Raw genomic sequence first — 22,518 nt, 5'->3', positions numbered from 1 at the left:
TTCTCCCGAACTGACTGTCTTAACTGATTACCACATTAGGTTAAAATTAAGAATTACTCCCAGTCTTGGCTTGAAGTCTGCCAGTTCTGTTCATACGAACAGAAGGATCTGCATGAAATTTTGTTTCTTCCAAGTATCTCCACTGGCCTAATATTAATTCCCAGTTGTTAATTCTACCTTCAAACCTGCCTCAGTTACATCCTACAGTATGCCAGCACTTCACAACAGGCTCCCAGTGCGTTGTTTTGTCAGATGGTCTCCAGAGGGCCCTTCCAACCTCAACCATTCTGTGATTCTGTGACTTCAAAATAGTTGGTAGCTCAAAAGAGAAACTGTGGCCCCATTGAAGAAATTGGTGTGTGGCACCCTTCAGTCTGAATTACCCAGGAGTTCAGACAAAAATGTAATGGTGCTTTTGGATCTTAACAACTAGGTATCTCTAAACAAAGCTGTTTTAGGCCAAATAAGTGTACTGCAAGGGAAAAAAAAATGGAAGAAAGAAAGAAAAAGAACCCTACAATGGCAGGATTTGCAGAATTCTTAAGGTAGTAGATCAAAAGCACAGATTTATCTATGTTTTGTAAAGATCACAGAAGGTAATCAGGTAGCAAGCTTAAAAGAAAGATAAAGAACTTTTTTTACATGCATCTCAAACATGAAACTCTTTGCTGCAGGATCTTGTAGGACTATCAGCTGCATAACTGGAATTGCAAAGAGATAAGACAGATATGGATAGTAATTTTAGCACTGGATCTATTCAAAACGATAGCCCAGATTTAACTTTGATTCAGGAAGTCTACATACTAGTTATGTTTCATATATCCTTCCCCTACTATGATTCCAGTTGGCTGCTGCTGAGGATGTGACACAAGCCTAGACAGACCTTTCATCTTGTACAGCATGGCAGTACAGTAACGGTGGTCTTATGAGGGGAGAAAATACATGGAAATTGCAACTGATGGAAATACTTTTCCCCGTAAGTCCCCACTGGTGTCCTGAGTTCCTTCCTCTCTCCTTTTTGCTCAGAACTATGCTTCAACTCCTTGGGGATACGCGTTACATATTGTTAGTTACACCAGCTTATAAAGTATGCATGAATAAACAACTGCTGGAAACAGTGATTTATTTTATACATCCACTTCCACAGATAAAAGCATATTCTTACAAAAAATACAAAAGACTGAAAAAGAAAGATACAGTCCCACTTTGTGTATTCCTTTTTTGAAGGGTGAGAGGTGGAGGACTCCAAAGCAGTGTATTTTCATTCCCTTTAGGTCAATTTCCATTCAAAAGCCTGCATTTTCATTTAGATTATTTCTAAAGGCACTTTCTTTTCCTGTGTGCTCTGTGCCATCAAAAGATAGATAGATTGATAATCTAGTTGTTCGAAGTGAATTGCTAGCCAATTATCAGCTTACTTATCACACCTACAGTACCAGCTCTTTCAGCTTTGTATTTGGGCAACCTCAGGTCCCACTGGTTAAACAAGACATTTCATGACAACTTCAGTTGGGTTTGAAGAAGCAGTGACAGGGCTGAAAAATCATCAACAAACAAAAACTAATGATAATGCATCAGGTCTCAGTGAAGAGGTCTAAAGGAAGCTACGAGGACAGCTGTTAGAACTGGAATCATTTAACAGTATGCACAAGAAAGAAATCCACATGTACTAACACCTCGTCAAGATGATAGAAAATAATGAGAGACTTCTGAGAGAGTAGACATTTAAGTGGGATCTTTTAATGAGGTTCCAGAAAAGGTCATGAATTTCTGATTTTAATCGCTTCTGCTGAGCTGATCCACAGCTTATGGCATCCTGAAAAGACAGACACTGTAACTCAAAAATGCTTCTTTTTTTTAAAAAAAATCAATTTGGTCAGTGTCAGCTGCTGATGGGAACAACTCGGTTAGCACCTTAGGAGCCTATGTACTCAGACTCCAGCTGCTTAAAGCCTGTAAAACTAGTTCAGTATCTCAAGGATTTAACAGAGCAGGGGATGTAATGGAGGGAATGATGATGTGCTCTGACTGACTTGGTGTTCTTAGAGAGCACTGCGGTGCTGAATGCTGCACACGCACATGCCCTGCTCACAGCCATCTTCACAGCATGCTTCTGTTAGGCATAAGAAGTAGAGCAAATTACCATAATCAATCAAAGTTAATGCAGAAACAGGTCATACTCTCCTTGTTCTTACTTGAAGGAAAATACATAATCTTCTGATAGGCTGAAATTGGAAGGGGATTTTTCTGACAAAGGTGAGATCAATAGAATTATCAACTCACGATATAAAGGCAAATGAGGCCACCAAACCCTCATTAAAAATGGGACAGGAAGTTTGGGAAGTTCCCTTTGTACGTACTTTTCTCCAGAACAAGAACAAAAAAAAAGTAAATAATAATGAACACTACAGCAGATTACCTAAGAAGGAAGTGCAGGGAAAGGTGATTGACTATGGGAAAAAAAAAAAAAAGAGTATCTTTTGCTGTGGAAAAAGCAGTTAAGAATGGCAACTGTCATAAGAGTAGATCGGTTAAAATTTAATTAAGAAAAAAAGCAGAATGACAAAAGTGACTAAAGATGTCAGGTAAGTAGAGGTAAGAAGAGGTACAGAAGGTTTGAAATGCTTCAAAATATGCCAAATCAACCTCTGAAAAGATGAAAAAGGTAAGACAATGTATGATAGGAATACAGTACGATATACAGATGTAAATACATACAGAGATGTGAAGCTGGGGACATGATTACTGCAGAAGTGTACAGTGGATTTTGTGTATCTTTACTGTCATACAAATAATCTCTTGTGCTGTTAAAATACTGTCATGTAAATAATCTCTCATGGCATTTTTTTCCTGCAAACTTAAGGGCATTATTCCAGAAAGGAATACATACAGCGAGAGTGTAACTGTACTCAAGGCAGTGAATATTGAATGAGAAAAAATAATAATAAATACAGAACCAACAGAACTCTAAAACATGGAATGGTGAATGAAAGCATAATACATGTATGTATTTTAAATCCAGAGAATAAAACTCCATGTTACTGTTGCCATGTGGATCATTTATCGATACTGAAATGCTACCATAATTAAGAGAATGCTAAAGAAACAATTCAAAGTTTGCTAGAAACTATGACAAGCAGAGAAAATGACTGAATAAAATAAGAGAGGAAAAGAGAAAAATTAGTGTTGAAAGAAAGTGAGATTGCCTTATGCTCCTGGAACATGTTCCCATGTGACAAGTGGGGCAAGAAAATGATAGACAGTGGATAAATTGATTTGGGTGAGACATAGACAAAGGAAGTTTAGAGATTTTCTAAGACACATCCTGCCTGAAGGAAGTGGGGACTACTCAGTGGTAGATATCTTCCTCTGAGTGAAACCTCTTTTTGATATGAGCTGATCAGTTGTTTTAGGGAGAGTGTTAAAATAGAGATGGAATGATGCTCAAACTAATGCAACTAATGCATAGAGAATACAAGACATTCACTTTCTTTTTTTCTTGATCTCTACTACCTTCTATGCCTCTCTGAAAATGTCCAAACACTGGCTGTCAACACAATGTGTTTAATATGAATAAGGGGAATAGTCCTTCATAAAGAAAATAAACATTGATCCGTATTACAGACAGCTAGAATATCAGAAATTCATGGATTCCATAATTATATCACACTAACTAGGTAGCTACTTTGTTTTACTTCAAAATTCTCATTAACCTGACAAATATTACCTGACAATGATTAATTTTGTTCAAATTCTCTGTTATATGGAAACAGTGATAACTATAAAATATATATGAATCTAACTTTGAAAATAAATACATTATCCAAATGAAATGAGTATATAATTGTAAACATAAATTTTAAGTTTGTGAATTTGTCTAACTCGTCTCATTTACATGGAAACAAGTCAAATCAGTATAGGAACTTTTTTGAAAGGTTGTAGGATATTACATACAGAATGATATACAAAATAACTCCTGCCAGTAGGCACTTTGGACTACATAACCAGCTCCAAAACTCTTGTGTTTAATGCTTTCTGAGCTCAGTTCTGGATATCAGATTAAAATGATAATTCCATTTCCCTTCAGCAAAGACACAAACCCTAATTTACAGCATATTAAGACAAAACATACACACATACAAATATAAGAGGTAAATGGCAATGATAACTCACAACACTGGTACAGCTGGATCTACTGAAATTTCTAGATCTTCTAAAATGTGTTTTGTTTAAATACCACAAATACTTTAAAATGTTATGAATAATTACAGTATTATTCAGGATGATTACAGTATTAATGCCGAACATGGTTATACCATTTCTTCTTTTGCCTAATCTGTACATTTTCATTACGATCTCACTTTGAAACCGTGCCTCTGGTTTTCTGGATAGCTACTAATTACCACCTGTTTTCAAAATTTATTTATCTTTACAAACATTAATGATAATTTTTACCCAAATGAGCATTTTAACTTTAGAATAATTGAAAGCTAAGCAGCTACTTAACTATGAAATCAGCTACTGGGATATTTTACGTTCACTACTTTCATCATTAAAGAAGAGATTTTGAAATTATATTTTTTCTGCATAGAAATGAATAGTTGCAAAGCATTAGAGTTTCAAGCTATATCAGGACTCATTTTTCAAGTACCTTTATTAATGATTCATACCATGGAAATCTTAATTTTTGCCTCTGTGACCTTCTTCATGGAAGATGAAATTCAAATTGTGTATTACTTTTTTTTTTTTTTTTTTGCATGACAGTTTGGATCTGTATGCTAACCCTTTCTCTCTCTGAATATTTTTTCTTTTTCATGGCTTGGGTCATTACACATTTTTTTTCCATGCTTTTAATACTTTTAAAACAAAAGCTTTTTCTGTAGAGGTACAGAGGAGAAATTATTCCCTTTGAAAAGCTATTATCTTTAACAGCTTTTTAATTTTCTTAATTTTTTTTTGCTTTCTCAGAAAAAAACAAAACCAAAAAAAAAAAAAAAAAGATTGCTGTAGAATAGCGTTCATAATTATAACCTTTTTTTTTTTTTCCCCAATAATAGGTAACATATATGAATTAATTGTTCACTAAGACTATTGAATAGCCAAAGTTCCACATATTCTTACTTTAAGATTCAAATCTCAGAATCTTTTGTTTGCAGTTTTCAGAATTGTTAAAGTTATTTATGGTCTTGAACCTTACAGGAAGTTAATGGAACTTATATTCTGAACCCGTGCAGACATTTTAGAAAACACTTTCCATGATCATTAAGTTAATATGGTTTCACCTAGCATATTAATTTTTCAATATAATTACATTCTTCCTATAATAAGTATTCCAAGAAGCACCCAGCTCCGTTAGAAGCAAGGAAGTTGAATTCTACCAGTAAGTCTTCCCCTAATTCATTCAGTGACTTTCAAGTAGTTACTAAAGCCAGCAGTTTTAAAAACGAGCAGCTAAACTAAGGTACTAAAAAACACTTCAAGGAAAGATTTACACTGACTGTAGGAGGCTCTGAATCAATCCACGAAAAGCTGATTAGTAAAACGTGCCTAACACTTTCACTAATTGCTGAAGTCAACAACAGATGGGGGAATTGGCATCTGTGGACATAAGGCCACTCCTTCATACATCCAACTTTAGACGCACAAGTTTGAACATTTGAGCTCAAGCCTTGTGTCCCACTTCTTCAATCAGTAACACAAGTCTTAAGAAAATCCCATTTTCACATCTTGTGAAAATGCTATTTACTTGTTCACCCATCAGCTGTGTCACAGAGACAACCACACGTACAACCAACCTCTGTGGGTGCCCTTTCAGGAACTCTGCTCCCCGTCCTACCCAACCCTCCTGTCCTGCTCTGCTTCAGCTTGTCCACATCCAGCTTCTATCATGGGGCTCTTTCCCTCATCAGCCACCTCTGTCGTTCCCAAACCAGCCCCTTCACACTTACCCAGGACCCCAGACTCCTCACCCAACAATCCAAGTCACCATCACCCAAGTACCCTCCAGCCTCCCAACACCAAATGTTATGTCCCTGTTCCAGACCTGGGAGGGCACAGCCAACAAGAAAAGGTCACTGGGATTTTCAGTGTAAGGAAAACATACCTCATTTTTGGAAAGAACAGAATTATCAGGGCTGAAATTTTCCTTCTCTCTCACACACATATGCACACACAAGTACACAAACGTCCTGATAATACAGAAAATTATATTTTGTCCCAGTGAACTCAAATTACGTTAGAAAAATTGTATCTGGAAATGATATAAATAACTGAAAACAGGATCTGTCTCACCAGGCTCTCATTATGAAACTTTGGGTTTGGAAGATGGGGAAGAGGAGCTGGCCTAGAAACTAAGAAAGAGCTTGGACTATCTGGGAAAGAGGAATGTCAGGTGCATTGCCAGCTCTGCCTACGAAGTAAAGAAGCATAGGCAAAACCATCACAGAAGAACAGGTTACTCCAGTGACTGTAGAAAGCAGCAAAGGAATTACTATTTCACAAGAACAAGGTGAATGTTTTCATGATAATTTGCAAAAACACAACCACCCAACAAAATTTAGAAGTGTAATTTGAGGATGTACCTATCACAAAAATATTCTGAGTACACTAACATTTTTTTTTTTAATTTAAGTTCTAGATGCATCAAAATCTATTGAATATTAATGAAATATTTAAAATTTCGTTCTTCTATTCATTTTCTTGTGTGCTACAGTACACCAAGGCAAATGAGTGCTAGCTCCTTTGACTGTTTTGAAGAAACTGATGTTATTTACTGCCAGCTAATACAAGAGTAACTGCACGTACAGTACAAATAACAAAACAAGTATTATCTTGCCTTAATGCATAAGTAAAGAATCCATTTGTGACCATTTTCCACATAGACCATTTGCCTAATGAAATCAGCCTTCCTTCCTCTTCAAAGTACTGCTTTGTATTATCATGGTTGGATGAAAATAGCCTTTTCACTGACTCAAACCACTCTCTCTATTTCATTACCACAAAGTCCAATCATAGTGCAAAGCAAATTCAGTCATACAGACAGTCTGATGTTGAAATAAAAAATCCCATTTGATTAGCTGAGTGAAAGGTTCCACTTTTTATAGTAGGCAAATTTATACTAAACTCCTCGTGTGCTGAATTTGACAGGGATACTCAAAGTGCACTTTGCATGCATGCACCCTTAGGGGGCAGAAGAAAAAAGTCCAGAACCTAAACAAGCTCTGGGGACGCATTCCAGCACAAGTTTTGCCCACAATATCACTGATGATGTATGTGCAACTACTTGGCAAATGCCCACACTACTAGGATGGAGGGGATACATTCTGACCTTTTGGGGCATCTGCAATCCGAAAGCAATGGCATTACAGCAATCTAATAGAGATGAACACATTTCTTTGATTGCAGTATTAGTGTCTGGTTTGAAACTGAGAGATCACGTGCAAAATTACACAGCTTTTCTCAACTGCTTTTAGTGGATGTATTTTCTTGCTGAAATTTAAAATCAACAAACCTTCCCAGTCAGCTTTGATAGATCGTCTCCTCCCATTATCTGCATGTCTTGCATAGACTGATCGTTCTGAAAGAAGAAAGACAAAAGTTTGATACTGGATGTAACTGTATAAAAGTATAAACATGTTATTTTTTTTTTATCTCTTACATTCTTAACTACTAATATTTTTTAATAATTATTAGTACTAGTGCATGAGAGAAAGACATTAACTCCTGTGACTTCTATCATTCTATCATCTCCCCCAGTTGTGTTTAAACTAACATCAATCTCCAGGCTTACTGAAGTAGAAAGAGTTGCATTATTTATTTATTTGTTTTTTGTTTTTTTAAACAAGTGATTTTCCTTTGCTTGCTATTTCTCAGTATGAAAAGTGTAAAGCAACACATTTGTCCCTTCCAAAACAGGAAAACAGCAGCATCTCAACACTTGACAAAACACCTGTAAGTACATACTTTTTTTGGAACAGTTTTTATAAACACAGGCAAAATGTGCCTTTATCTGTCACTCACACGGAGAACTTAGCTATTATAGAAGAAATTTGCTCATTTTTTGTTCTGGAAAATGTTTTGCAAACAATTATCACTTGCTATCAAGAAAAGTTTCAGCATGTACGTGTAGGGCCATACGGTTTCAAGAGTTTTATTTGTTTATTTTTTCAATTAACTCATATAAAATCCTTGAGATCATTTCAGTAAAACAAAATACTGTCATACTAATCCCAACAGAATTGTATGCTTCAATTTTCCTACTAGCAAAGGTATTTAAAAAAAAAAAAAAAAAAAAAAAAGTAAAACCTTTTCTTTAGATAGATTTGTTTTACAGACATTTCTAGTGGAAATTCATCCTGATGGAAAATTCTCAAACCAGCTCTAGTTCAAATTCATTAACAGCCGCACAGAAGTTTAGGAGAAATTAAGGGAGCCCTACTTTTAAAGGAAGACAGAATAGGCCTTAAGGAAAGTAGCAAATTAAAAAATACCTAGTCATAGTCAGGCTGTGTTTTCCAGAGAAAGCAAGAGCAAAAATAAGTATAGTTAATGTGGGTTGTTGTTCCTTTTTTTTTTTTTTTTTTTTGAGAAATTGGTGCATGTGCTAATCTAATCTCCTTCCCCACAGGGAGACAGGGTTAGTCCAATTTTAATAACAGCTGCAGTACCACAACGTGACCCTGCAGCTTACCAATAACCTCAGAAAGCTTTATCATTGGAGACAAGTGCTGAAAATGCGACTTCAGCATACTTTAGCTTTTATTCCAGAAATAAACCCAATGCTGTGAAGTCAAACTCTTTTCCACAAGTAAGTAGCAAAGCAGTGGGACTTAGGAGGCAGGTGAGGATTTACTGGTGGACATAGGGGTTTGTAGCTCTTCTCCTCATGGGGCAGCAGCAGCAGCAGAGGCATGTGAGTGCTGGGCAGGTGGTGGGGTTACGGCTGCACGCCTCTGCTGTCCTCCCATGCAGGTGGAAACCTCACTTGCCCAGGCAGCTCACTCCTTCAAGCACTCTGACAGCCCCAGGAACCACGCATGGTCCCCATGGGCATGGATTCTCTAAATGAACACAACCTCCCTGAGGAACAGCAAGTAATGGTCACAGCATTGCCCAGATGAGAATTTCTCCAGGCTCGCATAGCACAGACCCACGAAGAGTTCCCTTTTGCTCAGACTCCACTCCCATAAAAAGCCCACACCACAGCTTTGTACGAGGTCCATAGAAGTCATTGCCTAAAAAGACAGGTTTTAGACCTGCTTTCACTTTTTCTGCACCAGATCTAGGAGCTCTGGATATTTTTCATGCTGCTCAGATTCGTTTCCTGGGAAACAGAGCTAGAGCTGGAATGAGGGCTACATCCATATGCTTCCTAGTATAATGTTCAACATTTCTCTTATTTTTGTAAGGAAAAACAGAAAAATAACAAACCAAGCAACTGATTCCTCAGAAGGCTATTTTAAAAGTAAGCAATAAGTGGAGACTGGGAACATTTTAAGTTCAGCCTTAACAACATAAGCCTTTTGTTGTAGAGCGGTCCAGGTCATTCTTCAAAAGTCAGGGACGTATTCAGGTCAAGTCTACTATTAGACTATAAAAAGTGGGTTCTAATATCTATCACGGCGTGTGTAACCAAGGCAGTGACAAAATATTTTTTCATTTCCAAATGAGAAAGACTGGAATTTCTGTAACAGCCGACACATAGCAATGACTGAAGAGGCAGTTTGCCCTCAGTTGCTAGTGGAAAAAGAGAGAGAGAAAAGAGAGGGAGAGTGAAAGAGAGCAGTGAGGTGCAACAATTAGTGAATTTATTTATTTTTAATTAAAAAAAAATCTCTTTCAGCAGTCTTTACAGCAACACTGTTCCCCTTGCATTTGGTATTTCTGGCCTCAGCTGAAAGGAAGATGCTGAAATAGCAACTTCATTGCTGGCGACCAGTTAAGCAAACACAAAAGCCATTGAGAGCTGGGGGATCAGAGCATCCCCCCCGTCTGTGTGGTTACACGTTGGGTGTTGTGACACAACTGCACACCGCTATGAAAATCTTTGTGTTCTGACTAGAGAATGAATCAGAGGACAGGGCAGCATATTCACTGTGCCTAAAAAATGTATAGAAAAATGCATCTCAGAACGTTTCAGCCAAGATGCTTTCAAGAAATATGGAAAAAATGACCTGCATCGCACAGCAGGGCTATTCTATTGCCAAAGGAAAAAAAAAAAAAAAGAGAGAAAGAAAAAAAAAGAAATTGGTTCATTGCCTTTAATGCCATTTAGAAGTACCTCTAAATTTATCAATTAACTTGTAGTGTAAAATACCTACCTGCCAAGCAGCAGGACTCAGTGCCACAGTGTCACATTACAGCTCTCACAGTGTTCATACAGGGAATGTGCACACTATGGTTGCCATAGGAACCTCCCGGTGCTTTTTCCTAAATTCTCGGTATATAATCTCAAAATAACACTGCACTAAATGTTAAGCATAAAGTACAATAAATGTCAGAAAGAAAAAGAATCTACTGATTCATTCATAGCTCTTACTGTCAATTCAGAACTGTTTGTTGAATTTCCACACTCTCAAGTCATTCAGGGCTTCTTTTTCCTTTGGGAGACATTCAATACTTTAACATCACTGATACGATTGAGTCTACAGGACTTCTAATAAATGCAAATACCTGAATTAAAGGTTTGCTTTCAATCTCCCAAAGCTCCTCAGGATCATTAAACCCTATCAACACAATTTTTGCTGTTTTATGTTTGAGACTAAATATAATGTCCCAGATAGACAACTCAAAGCCACACTATGTTTTGGTTTATGCAGCAAACAATTCATTGCAGTTGCTCCTGATAAACTACAGTGCATTTTGTGTTATCCCTACTTCACATCACATACTATGTTTAATACTGCATTTCCGTTTCTTCTGCATTTAATAAATCTGCATTTTTCCAGACTAAATCTCAATGTATTTGTTTTTACTTGCCGTGTTGTGCTTTTTCACCTGTTCACCTTTGTTCTCTGATTTTATTTCCTGCAGATCTTGTCAATATGCATCTTCAGATCTTATGAATACTTAATGAATGAAAGCCAGAATGTTGCTACTTTCACCTCCATTGTTCACAGCATGCGAGATAAAAACTTTGACTTTCTACGTTGATTGGAAGTATAGATATTTAAATTCCATCTATACTAAGTCATGTCTTTTGAACTGGGTGGGGCACAGAATTATTACATCTCACATCTCCTGAGATCAACACTTGGACGCAGTTCAAGTTACAAGTGAAATGAGTTGGGTGGTCTCAGGAAAATTTATTATAAACAGCATTGCTCATCTGAAAATTGCACCAAACTGTGAACATCTGTTACTCTTCTAAAGAAACAGAATCTGGAGTACATTAATACTGGGCTCAGTGAAACAAAGATTCTTTAATCACGGCAAAAAAAAAAAGCAGTTCTGACAAAACAGTTTAAGTGCACAACTAAATTATGAAATGACACCAAGGCAATATTGCACATATCACACATACAGTTACTATAGTCTCCACAGTTTGTATGTAACCTCTTGGGGAAAAAATGTGATTATTTTCTTCCCCCAAAATTAATTGGAGAAACTCTTAAGAGAGAAGGATGTGACTTTCAGACCTGTTCACCAACAGGCTTGGTCCAACACGTCCACCAAAGCAGTGTTGAGTTCAGTCTATACATTCACTTAGATCTCATCTTTTTGTTTTCCAGTAAGACTGTCATTAACTTTGTCTTACCTATGCTACTGCTGTTCTCACAGGGTGACCCACGATCTTGAAATATATTCATTAAAAACAGGATTACTTTGTCCCTAATTCAGGCACCTAAAAGTTAAGACTTCAAACTCTATGCTGCTCATCCTGGGCTCCCTTCATGATGACTGGAGAAAGCCAGGCAGATCAGGGAAATCATCTGTTTCACCACATGGGGAATCTACAGCAAATAACTCACACCTAGACATCTAATTGTCAGACATCTGAAGTCAGCTGAAATGAATCCCAGCTTAAGAGACTGGCATCAATATTTTCTTCTTATAAACCTCACTAAGCACTCAGAAAGAAATTATTTTCAATCACATTTACCACAGGCATATAAGGAGCAATGATCTTGACCATTTTCCATTAGTACCATCCTCAACTATCCACTTAGGCTCTCTCTCACACAAACACAATTCCCCTTGGTACTACTGTGGGTTAATTTGCTTGCACGTTTATTCAAAGGTTTCATTTTAGTCTGGTTGAAGTATATTTGAGGAGAGATTTTAAAAGATACAGTCAATCTAGTATTTCTCCCCACGTGCAGAGGAAAAATATTAGCAACCAGTCTTTGCAGATTTTTTGCAAAAACATTATACTGGATGATTAATGGGACTCTACAGTCTGAACTTCTCAGAACAGAAATATGGGCTTATCCATAGGGCTTACCCACTACATAATGAAAACAAGTGGATTTCACACGTGTGGGGTTTATGATCTGGAAGAATGGAGTTTCAGCAAGCCTCAACAAAACATTATTTTGTGTTTGATAGTGGTGCAAGGACAGCAGCTGGGCTGGCTGTGAAAACAGCTCCTTTGAAGGTGATCTGAACAGCAGCTACATGTTGAATGGCACTGAGGGAACAAGGTGGATGGCATTAAAGGCAGAGGGGAGATGACATTTACCGGGGTAATGAATGATGAGGATTTGAACAAAACTCTTGGTAGTTCAAAGAAAAGCTGAGACTCTGAAACCTTACATGGAGGACACAACTGGCTTATGAAATGGCTGCAGTTTCAGAGACGTGGCTGTGTCCAAGACAATGGCTAAAATACACTGCTGAAGCTGAAATTGAAAATGACAGAAAACCCAAGCAGAGCATGTGAAGTAACAGATATGTTTTTCGGTTAAGAAAAAACATAGCGCTCAGAGGAAAACAGAGGCAGATATGACAAGAATTTACTTTTCAATTCAATCCTTCAAAAATGAAACCACAGAAGCCATGTCTCTCACAGAACATTTAAATAGAGAATTATTACTTCTCTGAGTTAGCTGCAGCAAAAGGATTCATAATATAACCAAGCTTTCTCCATTTAAAAAATAGTGCTGCAGAAATTAATTGCAGGTATTTGCAGCATTTAGATAGATGCATCTGCGATTATAAAGACTTCTGTTTGAAATTCTGTATGTTTCAATAATTCTGATATCTTTTGCTATATGACCATGCTCTATCATCTCAGTCATAATAATTACAATTAAAATTTTGATCTTCCAGTTCGGATGCAGATATTCTAGTATGAAATTCACTTGTTGTGCAGCCTGCCTCCTGAGAACTGCTTCAGTATGTTAATATGTTGGTCTGAGAAGTGTCAGTATGGTATCTACATCATCTATTAGCTTATTTGGACTACTGGGTAATGTCAAACTGGCGTATAAAATATAGGCTATGAAATTATACTCAGTATTTCAGCAGAAGTAAGAACATTGGTGGCGTGGTAATACATAAGATGCTGTACTTACAAGCATATACTTAACTGATAGCATTTTGGATTTCATCAACGAAGAAAACAGCTAAGAATGAAGGACCTTAGGAGTGTAGCTCAGATCATGGACTGTCAGGGGTTTCATGGCAGGGAACTAGGACTATATGCTAAAGAAGCAACATTCATTAGTAAGTACTGCTAAAGTTGGAGATTGTGCAAATGGGAATGGAAATGATATGGATCACTCCCTGGTAAAGACCGGGAAGAAAGCATGCCTTCCCTAACCCAGAATCAAATATGTACCAAAGTGCAGACTGAAACCTCCAGGGCGCACCCACATTCAAAATAATCAAGTGCTAGGTCACTGATATATTTGTAGGAGGTGCTTTAAATACCTTGCAGACAAGTGAAGGATACTGAACCAACTGGAAATCAAACACAGTAAATTGGCACACTCCCACTGTCAGAACATCTTTATCCCCCAGGAACAGTAAAAATATGTTTATACGGAGACACTGATGGTTCTGTATGTCTCTGTTAGCTTTAAAGTTGGGGCTACAATGCTTTCCTGAGCTGCTTGGTAACTATAACATGAACTATGCTGCGCTGAGACCTGTCCTATTGCAGGCATAACCTGAGATAGTAAATTTTAAATTGGTATTGGTATACCTATCTGAGCTCCAGTTCCTACAATGTAAGACATACCTGTACATCTCTATGGTTACATCTACAAGCTAACTCATTTCACCTATTCTTTTTCCTCCGTGTTGTTATTCCTTAACAAAAAGCTCCATCACACAGGTTTGGAAGCACTTCAAATTCAGGCTCGTCTATCCAGTTCCAGGGAAGGCCAGAGCTCTGCAATGAGGAAGTAGGCTTTGGACAGAGAAACACAAACAATGAACTTACTTACAGCAAGGTACTACCCCTCGTCAGCTCACATGTGCTAACACACGTAGATGCTGCTTCTCTTCTACAAAAGCAAGAGAGATCCCTCAGCTTAACTCTCAGGGCAACAGTACCTTATTAAACTTAATAAATTGGAATGTTTATAATCATCTGCTCACATATTCAGTAATTTCTTGTATACCAGGACTCCTGCGTGCCTTCTAGGTATTTAATCCAAAGGAGGTAAGGTATTTTGAAACAGACATGATTTAGTTGGTACTATAAATTCATCCCGTATAGAGAGGCTTCCATGGAGATTCTCTGGTATCTAATAAAGCAGAAACTGCCACTGAAGCTTTTCCCCTCCTGGTCAAGGCATTTGACCAGGAGGGGAAATCTTGGGTATACGCTCAGACATAAACAGAGGTGAACTGACATGCAATGCTAATACCCTTAATATAGGTTAATACAGATTATAACCGTAATTAACAACATATTTGCCAGGGACAGATATTAAAAGATGTAAATTCTTTACTTTTTTGTTTGTTTGTTTGTTTGTTTTTCCTGGAGGAATGTGTTGAACACTTTATTTCCATCTATCAATAGGTTCTGTAAATATACAGATTAAAGAAATTTTCAAATATTTTCAAATAGAGAAAGAATTCTAAAGATGTGAGTGCATACATGGTCTAGCCCTGTAGTTTTATTGCATGTAAAACTCTCCTTAAAATCCTTGAACAAAGACGTAACTTCAGTTATATTGGCACAAACTGTTGGAGAAGGGTCAAACTATTGGAAATGGCAATAGAATTTAGAACAGTTAACATGGTTAATAAAGATTATAAAAATTATTTTGATATTTTCTTTTCTACTTTAGCAATTAGGTTTTATATATTTCCTTGGTATTGGTTCAATGGGTTATTTTGTTTAAGAATAAGGCAGTATGACTGCAGCACCACATATATCCATATGCCACAAAAAGCACCTGTACACTTAGAAAGATCAGCAAGAAATGAAATCCAGAACATGCAATACTAAATTTTTGGAAACATAAATAAAAGAAAACCACAAAATATCTTCAAATCTCAGCTGAGTTCACAAACAGTGTACTCCAAGGCTTTCTTACACTATTAACTTGTTTTTATTCTGTAAAAAAAAAAAAAAAAAAAAAAAACACATTTAAAACATAGAAATAAAATCTGCATGTGTTCCAGGATGAGAAATTGTACAACTGCACAGGGCTGTTCAGTCAAAGGGAGATTCAGACCACTACTTTGTCTCTAGAGATGAGAGGCAGAGCAAATTTAAAATGTTCAGGCAAAAGAACAATTTAGGAAGTGTAGCTGCCAGAACTCATTTTGGACTGCCAGGAGACATTACTAAGGGTGCCCACCTTCTGTGATAATAATATAATAAAGGCCCATATTCATGGAATAGGTGGCTTGGGCTTTTTTCTTAGCTTTCAAAAGTGCACCATAAGCTAAAGAGTGCAGGGGGAATCTTCCTCCTGTTACTACGCCATGGTAAGGCAAAAATCAAAAAGGACATCAAGCAACCTAGGAAAAGGTCAGTGTTGGTTTAAACCCAAGCTAATTAGAGTATGTCTTTTACCCAGTTACTGTTCATTATTGTGTACATGACCATTACAGCAACAGGACTAGAAGTCACATTTCCCAGCACCAACAGAGGGGCTCAGTACCCCAACTGGGACTATTCCAAGTGTACCATCTTACCCCATGTGTTTAATTGTTGAATTGTTAATTGTTTTTAATTAATGAAAAACACATGAAAGTAAACGGACACAAAAACGAGCAAGTTTTTAGCTCTAAACTGAAAAAAACCTGTCCCTTGAGGGTTTCTGAAAGGACAAGGGAAAACAGCTTTCACCGAACTAAGCATAAAGTACTGACCTCCTGACCCCGACTATCAGCAGTTTCTGAGATTTGGTGATAAAAGGGAGGAAGAAGAATCTTCAAATCTGTCAAATAGCCATAGGCTGAGACAACAGATAGCTGTAAGCAAATTCTCAAGAGATGATACTGATAAAAACCTCAAATGCTTAATCCCTTCCAGCAACCTGAAGTCTAGTGTATCCCTTACAACTTGGTAGCTCTCTTTCATACAATGTTCAGTTCCTTGCTAGTGACAACTTGGAAACTTTCAACATAACCTTCAGCAAGTGGTTTTTTTTTTTCAAGATTATTTTCCAGCATTTCAAGGTTATTTTCTACCATTCCTGCTGTATTTCAATATTCTAACTTTTGTTTATCAAAGGAAGAGGGAAACAAATTTCGTATCTGTCACACTGATAAGCACTGCAATAACAGAGTGCTTCTCGTTATTGCTGTATTCCTTTAAAGCAACCTTTTTGGTTTATGCCTTACAGCACCCCTGGGGTGTGGCACCGCATGAACATCACACATGCTATGATCTGTTTTAAGGAACAGCATGTAAGGGATGCCAGCAGAAGAGAGTCATAGAATTCCTTGGGAAAATTAGAAGCCTCGGGCTTCTTTTAATTAATTTTGCCCCATTTCAGATCTTAATTAAAAAAACCACACACTAAATGGTATTATTAGCATCCAAATAAGTAATCAAGGTGATGCTCTGCCAATGGATAAACATATTATGGTACTTTCAAACTTGCCAGATCTTATTTGTACAGCAGGATTAGCAACCATCATGTTCTGGACATTTCTTCCAGGTAAGAGCCCATCTCCCTGTCACTGCAAAAACCTACAAAGCAGTCAGAAAATACAGACTTCAGCCTCTCCTAATGATGACATCCAGTGTTGCTGGAAATGTCATGATTTAGCGGTGGCTTGCTGCATTTTTGGCAGAATATGAAACAAAATATTTTACTGAGACTGAACTTCAATTTTTTCGGCTTTGTTAACAAACCGCCGCTTTACAACAAATCCTGTATCCAGGGGAACTTTCAAATCTAACTTTTTGCAAAGATGACCTCTCGAGTGCTTTTGAATGAAATCCCTTGATGCTTTGAGTATGTTCTCAAACTGAACAATTTTAAAAACATCCACGGTCTCAAATGTTAAGATGTTCCAGAAGGCTGGATTGCTTAGAAATACCAAAGATTTAAGCTCATGAAGAAAACATTAAAAAAAAGTTAAGAAAAATGAACTTCAGATCTAAAACTTCATTTACGCATAGTAGCCGTCTACCCTCTGTAACATAGTATAACCTAAAACATTTATTTCAATTTGGAAAACATTTTTCAAAAGAAAACATTACAGCTTGTTAGAAAAATGTGACCCTGGGGGGAGACAAATTTCTCCAGAAAGATTAGCGAAAATCTCTCAAAGACTTTGCATTAGACTCGAAGTCCAGCAGAACAGAGTATCAACCCCCAATACATGAATAGTGTATTTTATTTTTTTTATTTTCAGTTAGGAATTCCACAGCTAAAAATCACAAAGCAGTATAAAGGCAGTATCTAAGTGGGGAACAATGGCTAAAAATGAAAGGTATCTTGAGAAGGCAAGTAATTACTAGCTGCAATATGTCCCACAAATGCCTTAAAACAATACTTTGATGGTGCTGGAGAGCTTCAGGACAGCTCCGTACCACCCTGCCTTCACGGCCACATCTGTTCTCATTCTGTCCCCATGGCAATCAGACTGCTTCCTACTCAGTTCTCCCCCGGCTGATCTGTTTGGTTCCCCCAAATCTTTCAGATGAGTCACCGAAACACTTACTCATACTTAAAAAAAAATCCCTAAGACTTCAGATGGTGTTAACATATTTAAGCGGTGTGTAGGTGTATTATCTGATGCAGAAACTTACAGAGATCACCTCTCCATGAGCAAGTTTTACATTACAGATGAACTTGATAAACTGACTGTATCCTGCCTTATAATGACCTTTCCTGAGCTATGCTCACAAATCAACGCCTACTTATATTATTAGTAACACTTCAACCCTTAAACAGTGTCCAACAGGAAAATACTGTATGTTTTAATTAAAAATAACTTAAATCAGAAACACTTTATTCCTCTTTATGTTCAAGAGAGCTTTGAGCAAGTGATGGTTTCAAGCTCTCATATGTCACAACTCTGCATACAAGTTAAATGGAAGCTGAGGATGTCTAGGAGAGCATCTGCCTCCAAACCACAACACTGAGCATTAAGGTCATATTTTATTGTGTTGTAGCATAGCCTTCTGCAGCTTGCCTTGGAACTGTATGAAAAGAGGATTGGTTCTCTGAAAACAACCAGGGTTGATCCACGCTCCCTCTGACCCCTCTGAGGTGCACCTCAGATAAAGAAGTGGTGGGCTCTGAGGCTTGCTGCACTGCTCTCTGGCAATGAGGATCCTCAGACCACAGGCAGACTTCTTTCTCCAGCAGGAGCTGTGCTCAATACAGACCTACCAGCAGGCTGAGCTGCATGCGTGCAGCTGGTTCAGTGAAAATGAACCCAGGTAGCTGGAGCAGTTCAGATAGGAAGCCTCGGGTACCCAGTCTCATCTGGGCTGAGACAGGCAGGGATGTGCCCAGAAACACCTGAGCTGGCAAGCGTGGCTGGCACGAGGGCACCATGCTTCATGAAGAATGAGCATCATCATCGCCCCAGCTGTTGGTGCAGAAAATCAGAAAAAAGGCCCATTTCCACAGTCTTCGTTTTTGCACCAAACCATGAACTAACTATACCTGGTGTACTGCAGATGTATCTGGCGTGAGAGTATACTCTCAAAGTTGTCTGGATCACCCTGTTACACCAATAACATCAGCTATGCTTTTACCAATTGGGCTGACATTTTTCTCATTACATTTCTGTAAATTTCTTCCAAAAATATTCAGCCAGTTGCAAGGATAAGCTTTTGGGACAACTTCCACTACTACTACTTTTTCAGCTATTTCTCTGAAAAGCCTGAGTGTCTCTGAGGCTGACACTTTGCAGCAAGACACTGCTGAATGTAGAAGAGTTTTTTGTCTCCCTCATGAAAACCTTTCTGTTTTTAAACATTTGGACAATGTTAGGAGGAAAGTGAATTCTAGCAACTGCAAACGTTCTCCCTGCACAAAATATGATCTCTTTCCAGTGTTCTTCACCTTATTAAGCATCTCAGGTCTGACTAAGTTTCAGAAAATGATGAAAGCATCAGAAATACAGAGATAGCATTAGTGCCTGCTTAAGACTTGGCAGCATCTTCAGCTTGGAACCGTAAAGGACGTTTTACTCACTAGTTTTAACAGGTCTGAGCATTTCACAGAGCTTTTACTCAAAAAGACATTACTACTTGAGGATCCAAATAGCATTTTATCCATGGAAAAGTACACCGAGGTAGGATCCCTCAGGCAATGCTAGGAGCAGAAAGCTAGTTGCAAGCCTCCCGTGTTTAACTTGTCCATACGACAGACATCTACTTGGCAGAACCGTCTATTCCTAGTATATTCATAGCATATTCTATACTAGAACACATTTCTCAGAACAGCTACAACTTAAGGTCCGTATCCTTGACGCTTGTAGCTTCTGTGGACTAAAGACAAGACAAGAATGTAATCCTGCAAAACTCTAATCTCTGCACAGGTGTTCACTGTCTGCTGTTGCAAGCCATGCACCTGAAAAAGTTTGAGAATATTTTATTTTTTTACTGTATAGTACATGCACAACCCCTCCAAATTAAGTAAATAGAGCTCATTTTGCCTACAACAGATATTTATTTGCCTGTCAAACTGATCATCTGCAGATAATATGGAGTTCAATCTTGCGAAATTATTGTAAAATCTGGTCTAAAAGTTCACAGGTATTCAATCTACCAGGTAGGCCCTAATTTCCATGGCTGCTCAACATCAAAGAAGATGAAATGAACATCAGCTAAAATGTGTGAATGAAGCAAAATAAAGGGAACTCACAACCTGCCCATGAGAAAGCCTGTAACTACAAAAGCTACTGTCAATTCCATCTCAGGATGTACGTTTTTCTTGGGAGATTATAAACTGTGTTTTCATGACATGTAGGTATGGAAATAAAACAGTCATCATATCACTGATGAAGAGTTTGGGTATTAGATGTAAATCATTAAATTCAAGCAGTACACTTAGTCGTTTCTTTTGTGTTGTTAAATTAATGAAATCATTAAGGAGTTATTTGCTTTTTTAGGGTACAGATTACAATACACTGTTTTCAGATGTAAATGTAAAATTCACACTGGTCCTAAAAAAAGGAAAAAAAAAACAAACAAGCTCTACACAGTAAAATTATATTGAATAGGAACAGGTAATTAAGCAAAGAATGGATATAAATTTTACACAGTTCATTACTGTAGTTACAGTCCGATGTCTCACGCTGCTCTGTTTTTTAAGATGTAAGTATTTAGCAATGGCATATGAGAAGTAAAGCTACAAGGCAGAAAAATAAACTATTTTACCACATTTATCAACTCGCTTTCAACTTACTCATTATAAAATCTCTCTGTTTCCTTACTCCTACAGTAGAGTGGTTTAGCAAAACTATTTACTGAAATGGCCTCATATAGACAAAAACATTCAGATTTCTACTAAACAATACTTGTTTTGTTGCTTGTTTTCAGAGTTTTGCAGCACTAATGGTCCTGTTTATGCCAAGATTAATAACCAACAGTTGTAAATATATTTCAAACAACTGGAGGCTGAAGAGGAAACAGATCATATCAATGGATTTGTTTGTGAACAGACTTCAATGCAACCATTGTGTGTGGATTACAATTCGAGGTCACATTTTTTTATTAGTTATGTTCTGGAAACCATAAATAATGTATTAATTTTAAAGGATTACATGAATTGGCTCAATCCACATAATCCACTGCAAATTTCCTCCAAGTGACTAGCAAACAACATTCCTTTGAAGTTCATTCATATTTTTCAGGGTAATTTTCAACAATACCTTCTTGCCACTGGAATATGAAAAGTGCACTTCTAAAATCTGCAATTCAGGCACTATATGGAAAACAGATCGATATTATATAATAATCTGTGCTTGACATGACATTTTACCTATGATACATTATCACAATTCAACTACTGTCCTTTTTAAGAAGCACACTACACAAGTTCAAAATAACAGAGACGATTGGTCTCCTGTCCCATTAGTCCACACAAGGATAACCTAAGAAATCACAAAGGTCTAAAGGAAAAGTATCTCACTCCTTGTTTAGCTCACCATGCTTCTCACAAGAAAAGCTATGTCACTAAGATTCACTTGTCCTTCCCCAAAACACATGGCTTACCATCATATGGACTTTGTATCACGTAATAATTCTGAGAATGAAACAGACAGCCATGGATAACGATATGGGAAAAATAAACTTTTCAGAAGAACATGTAGCAATGACACGTTGGTCTGCCCAGTTCAAGTATGGGTGTTTCTCCTTTCTCCCACCAGCCCCTGCTACCAGTTTCAACCACAAATTAGTATGATTTTTTCCATTTTTAGCTTCCATCAACTGTCCCCCAAAGAATTCTTAATTCACACGTATTTACTTTCTCTCCTGCTGAGAGGCTGCTAAAAACTTCTCAAGCATGTCTACAGACTCTGTATGCTTCCTCTACTCCTCTAATAATTTTTTTTCAATTCCTTTTCAGAATTGAGCTTTGGTTTAGAGATCACATTCGGCATACCCATGGAACAGGATGATGTCGTTGCACCTATAAACTGAGGATTAGATTTGAGGAGCCAGAACATCTGCTTCAAGATCTAATTCATCCTTTACCTTCATTAGCCTGTCCTAAATTGTCTCTTCCACACTGAACAAAGAGACACTCTTCTTGTTGTTCAGGAACACTCTACTGTTCTGCATGAAAAAAAGATATGCTTTAAATAAGAAAACTGATAGGATCTTGTTAACCTTCACTTCTTTACAGAAAGTGTAAGATTTGGGTGACCTCACACTATGTTTTTTTACTAAAGCATATCCCCTTCAGCCCTTTAGTATGTGACATCTGTCTACTATTCCTTTGCTCGCTCACTCTTCTTCTTCATCTTCAAACATTCTTTCATGTCTTGTCCTATTCATTAATCTGTAAGCATCTTAGTGTTGGATGTAGGCTAGTAAACCTCCAGCTTCCTCTGTTGCACTTCCCACTGGATTTTTCTGAATTAGTTCTTTAATCTGCTGAAGCTCTCCATATCACCAATATATTAAAGGATTTCTGG

General features: G+C 37.4%; 1 protein-coding gene across 1 annotated transcript in view; it reads right to left on the bottom strand.

The window, feature by feature from the left end:
• Positions 1-22,518, bottom strand: part of PRTFDC1 (phosphoribosyl transferase domain containing 1) — a gene marked incomplete at both ends in the record, with an annotated part of 44,357 nt that overhangs the window by 11,497 nt on the left and 10,342 nt on the right. Inside the window, one exon of the mRNA XM_084282979.1 lies at positions 7,511-7,576. Within this exon, the coding sequence (XP_084139105.1) occupies positions 7,511-7,576 (66 nt within the window). The remainder of the gene's footprint in view (positions 1-7,510; positions 7,577-22,518) is intronic.

This window comes from Netta rufina (genome assembly GCF_964035555.1).
Source record: "Netta rufina genome assembly, chromosome: 2".
Lineage (NCBI taxonomy): Eukaryota > Metazoa > Chordata > Aves > Anseriformes > Anatidae > Netta > Netta rufina.
The sequence above is the reverse complement of the archived record's forward strand: the minus strand, read 5'-3'. Positions and strand labels throughout refer to the sequence as shown.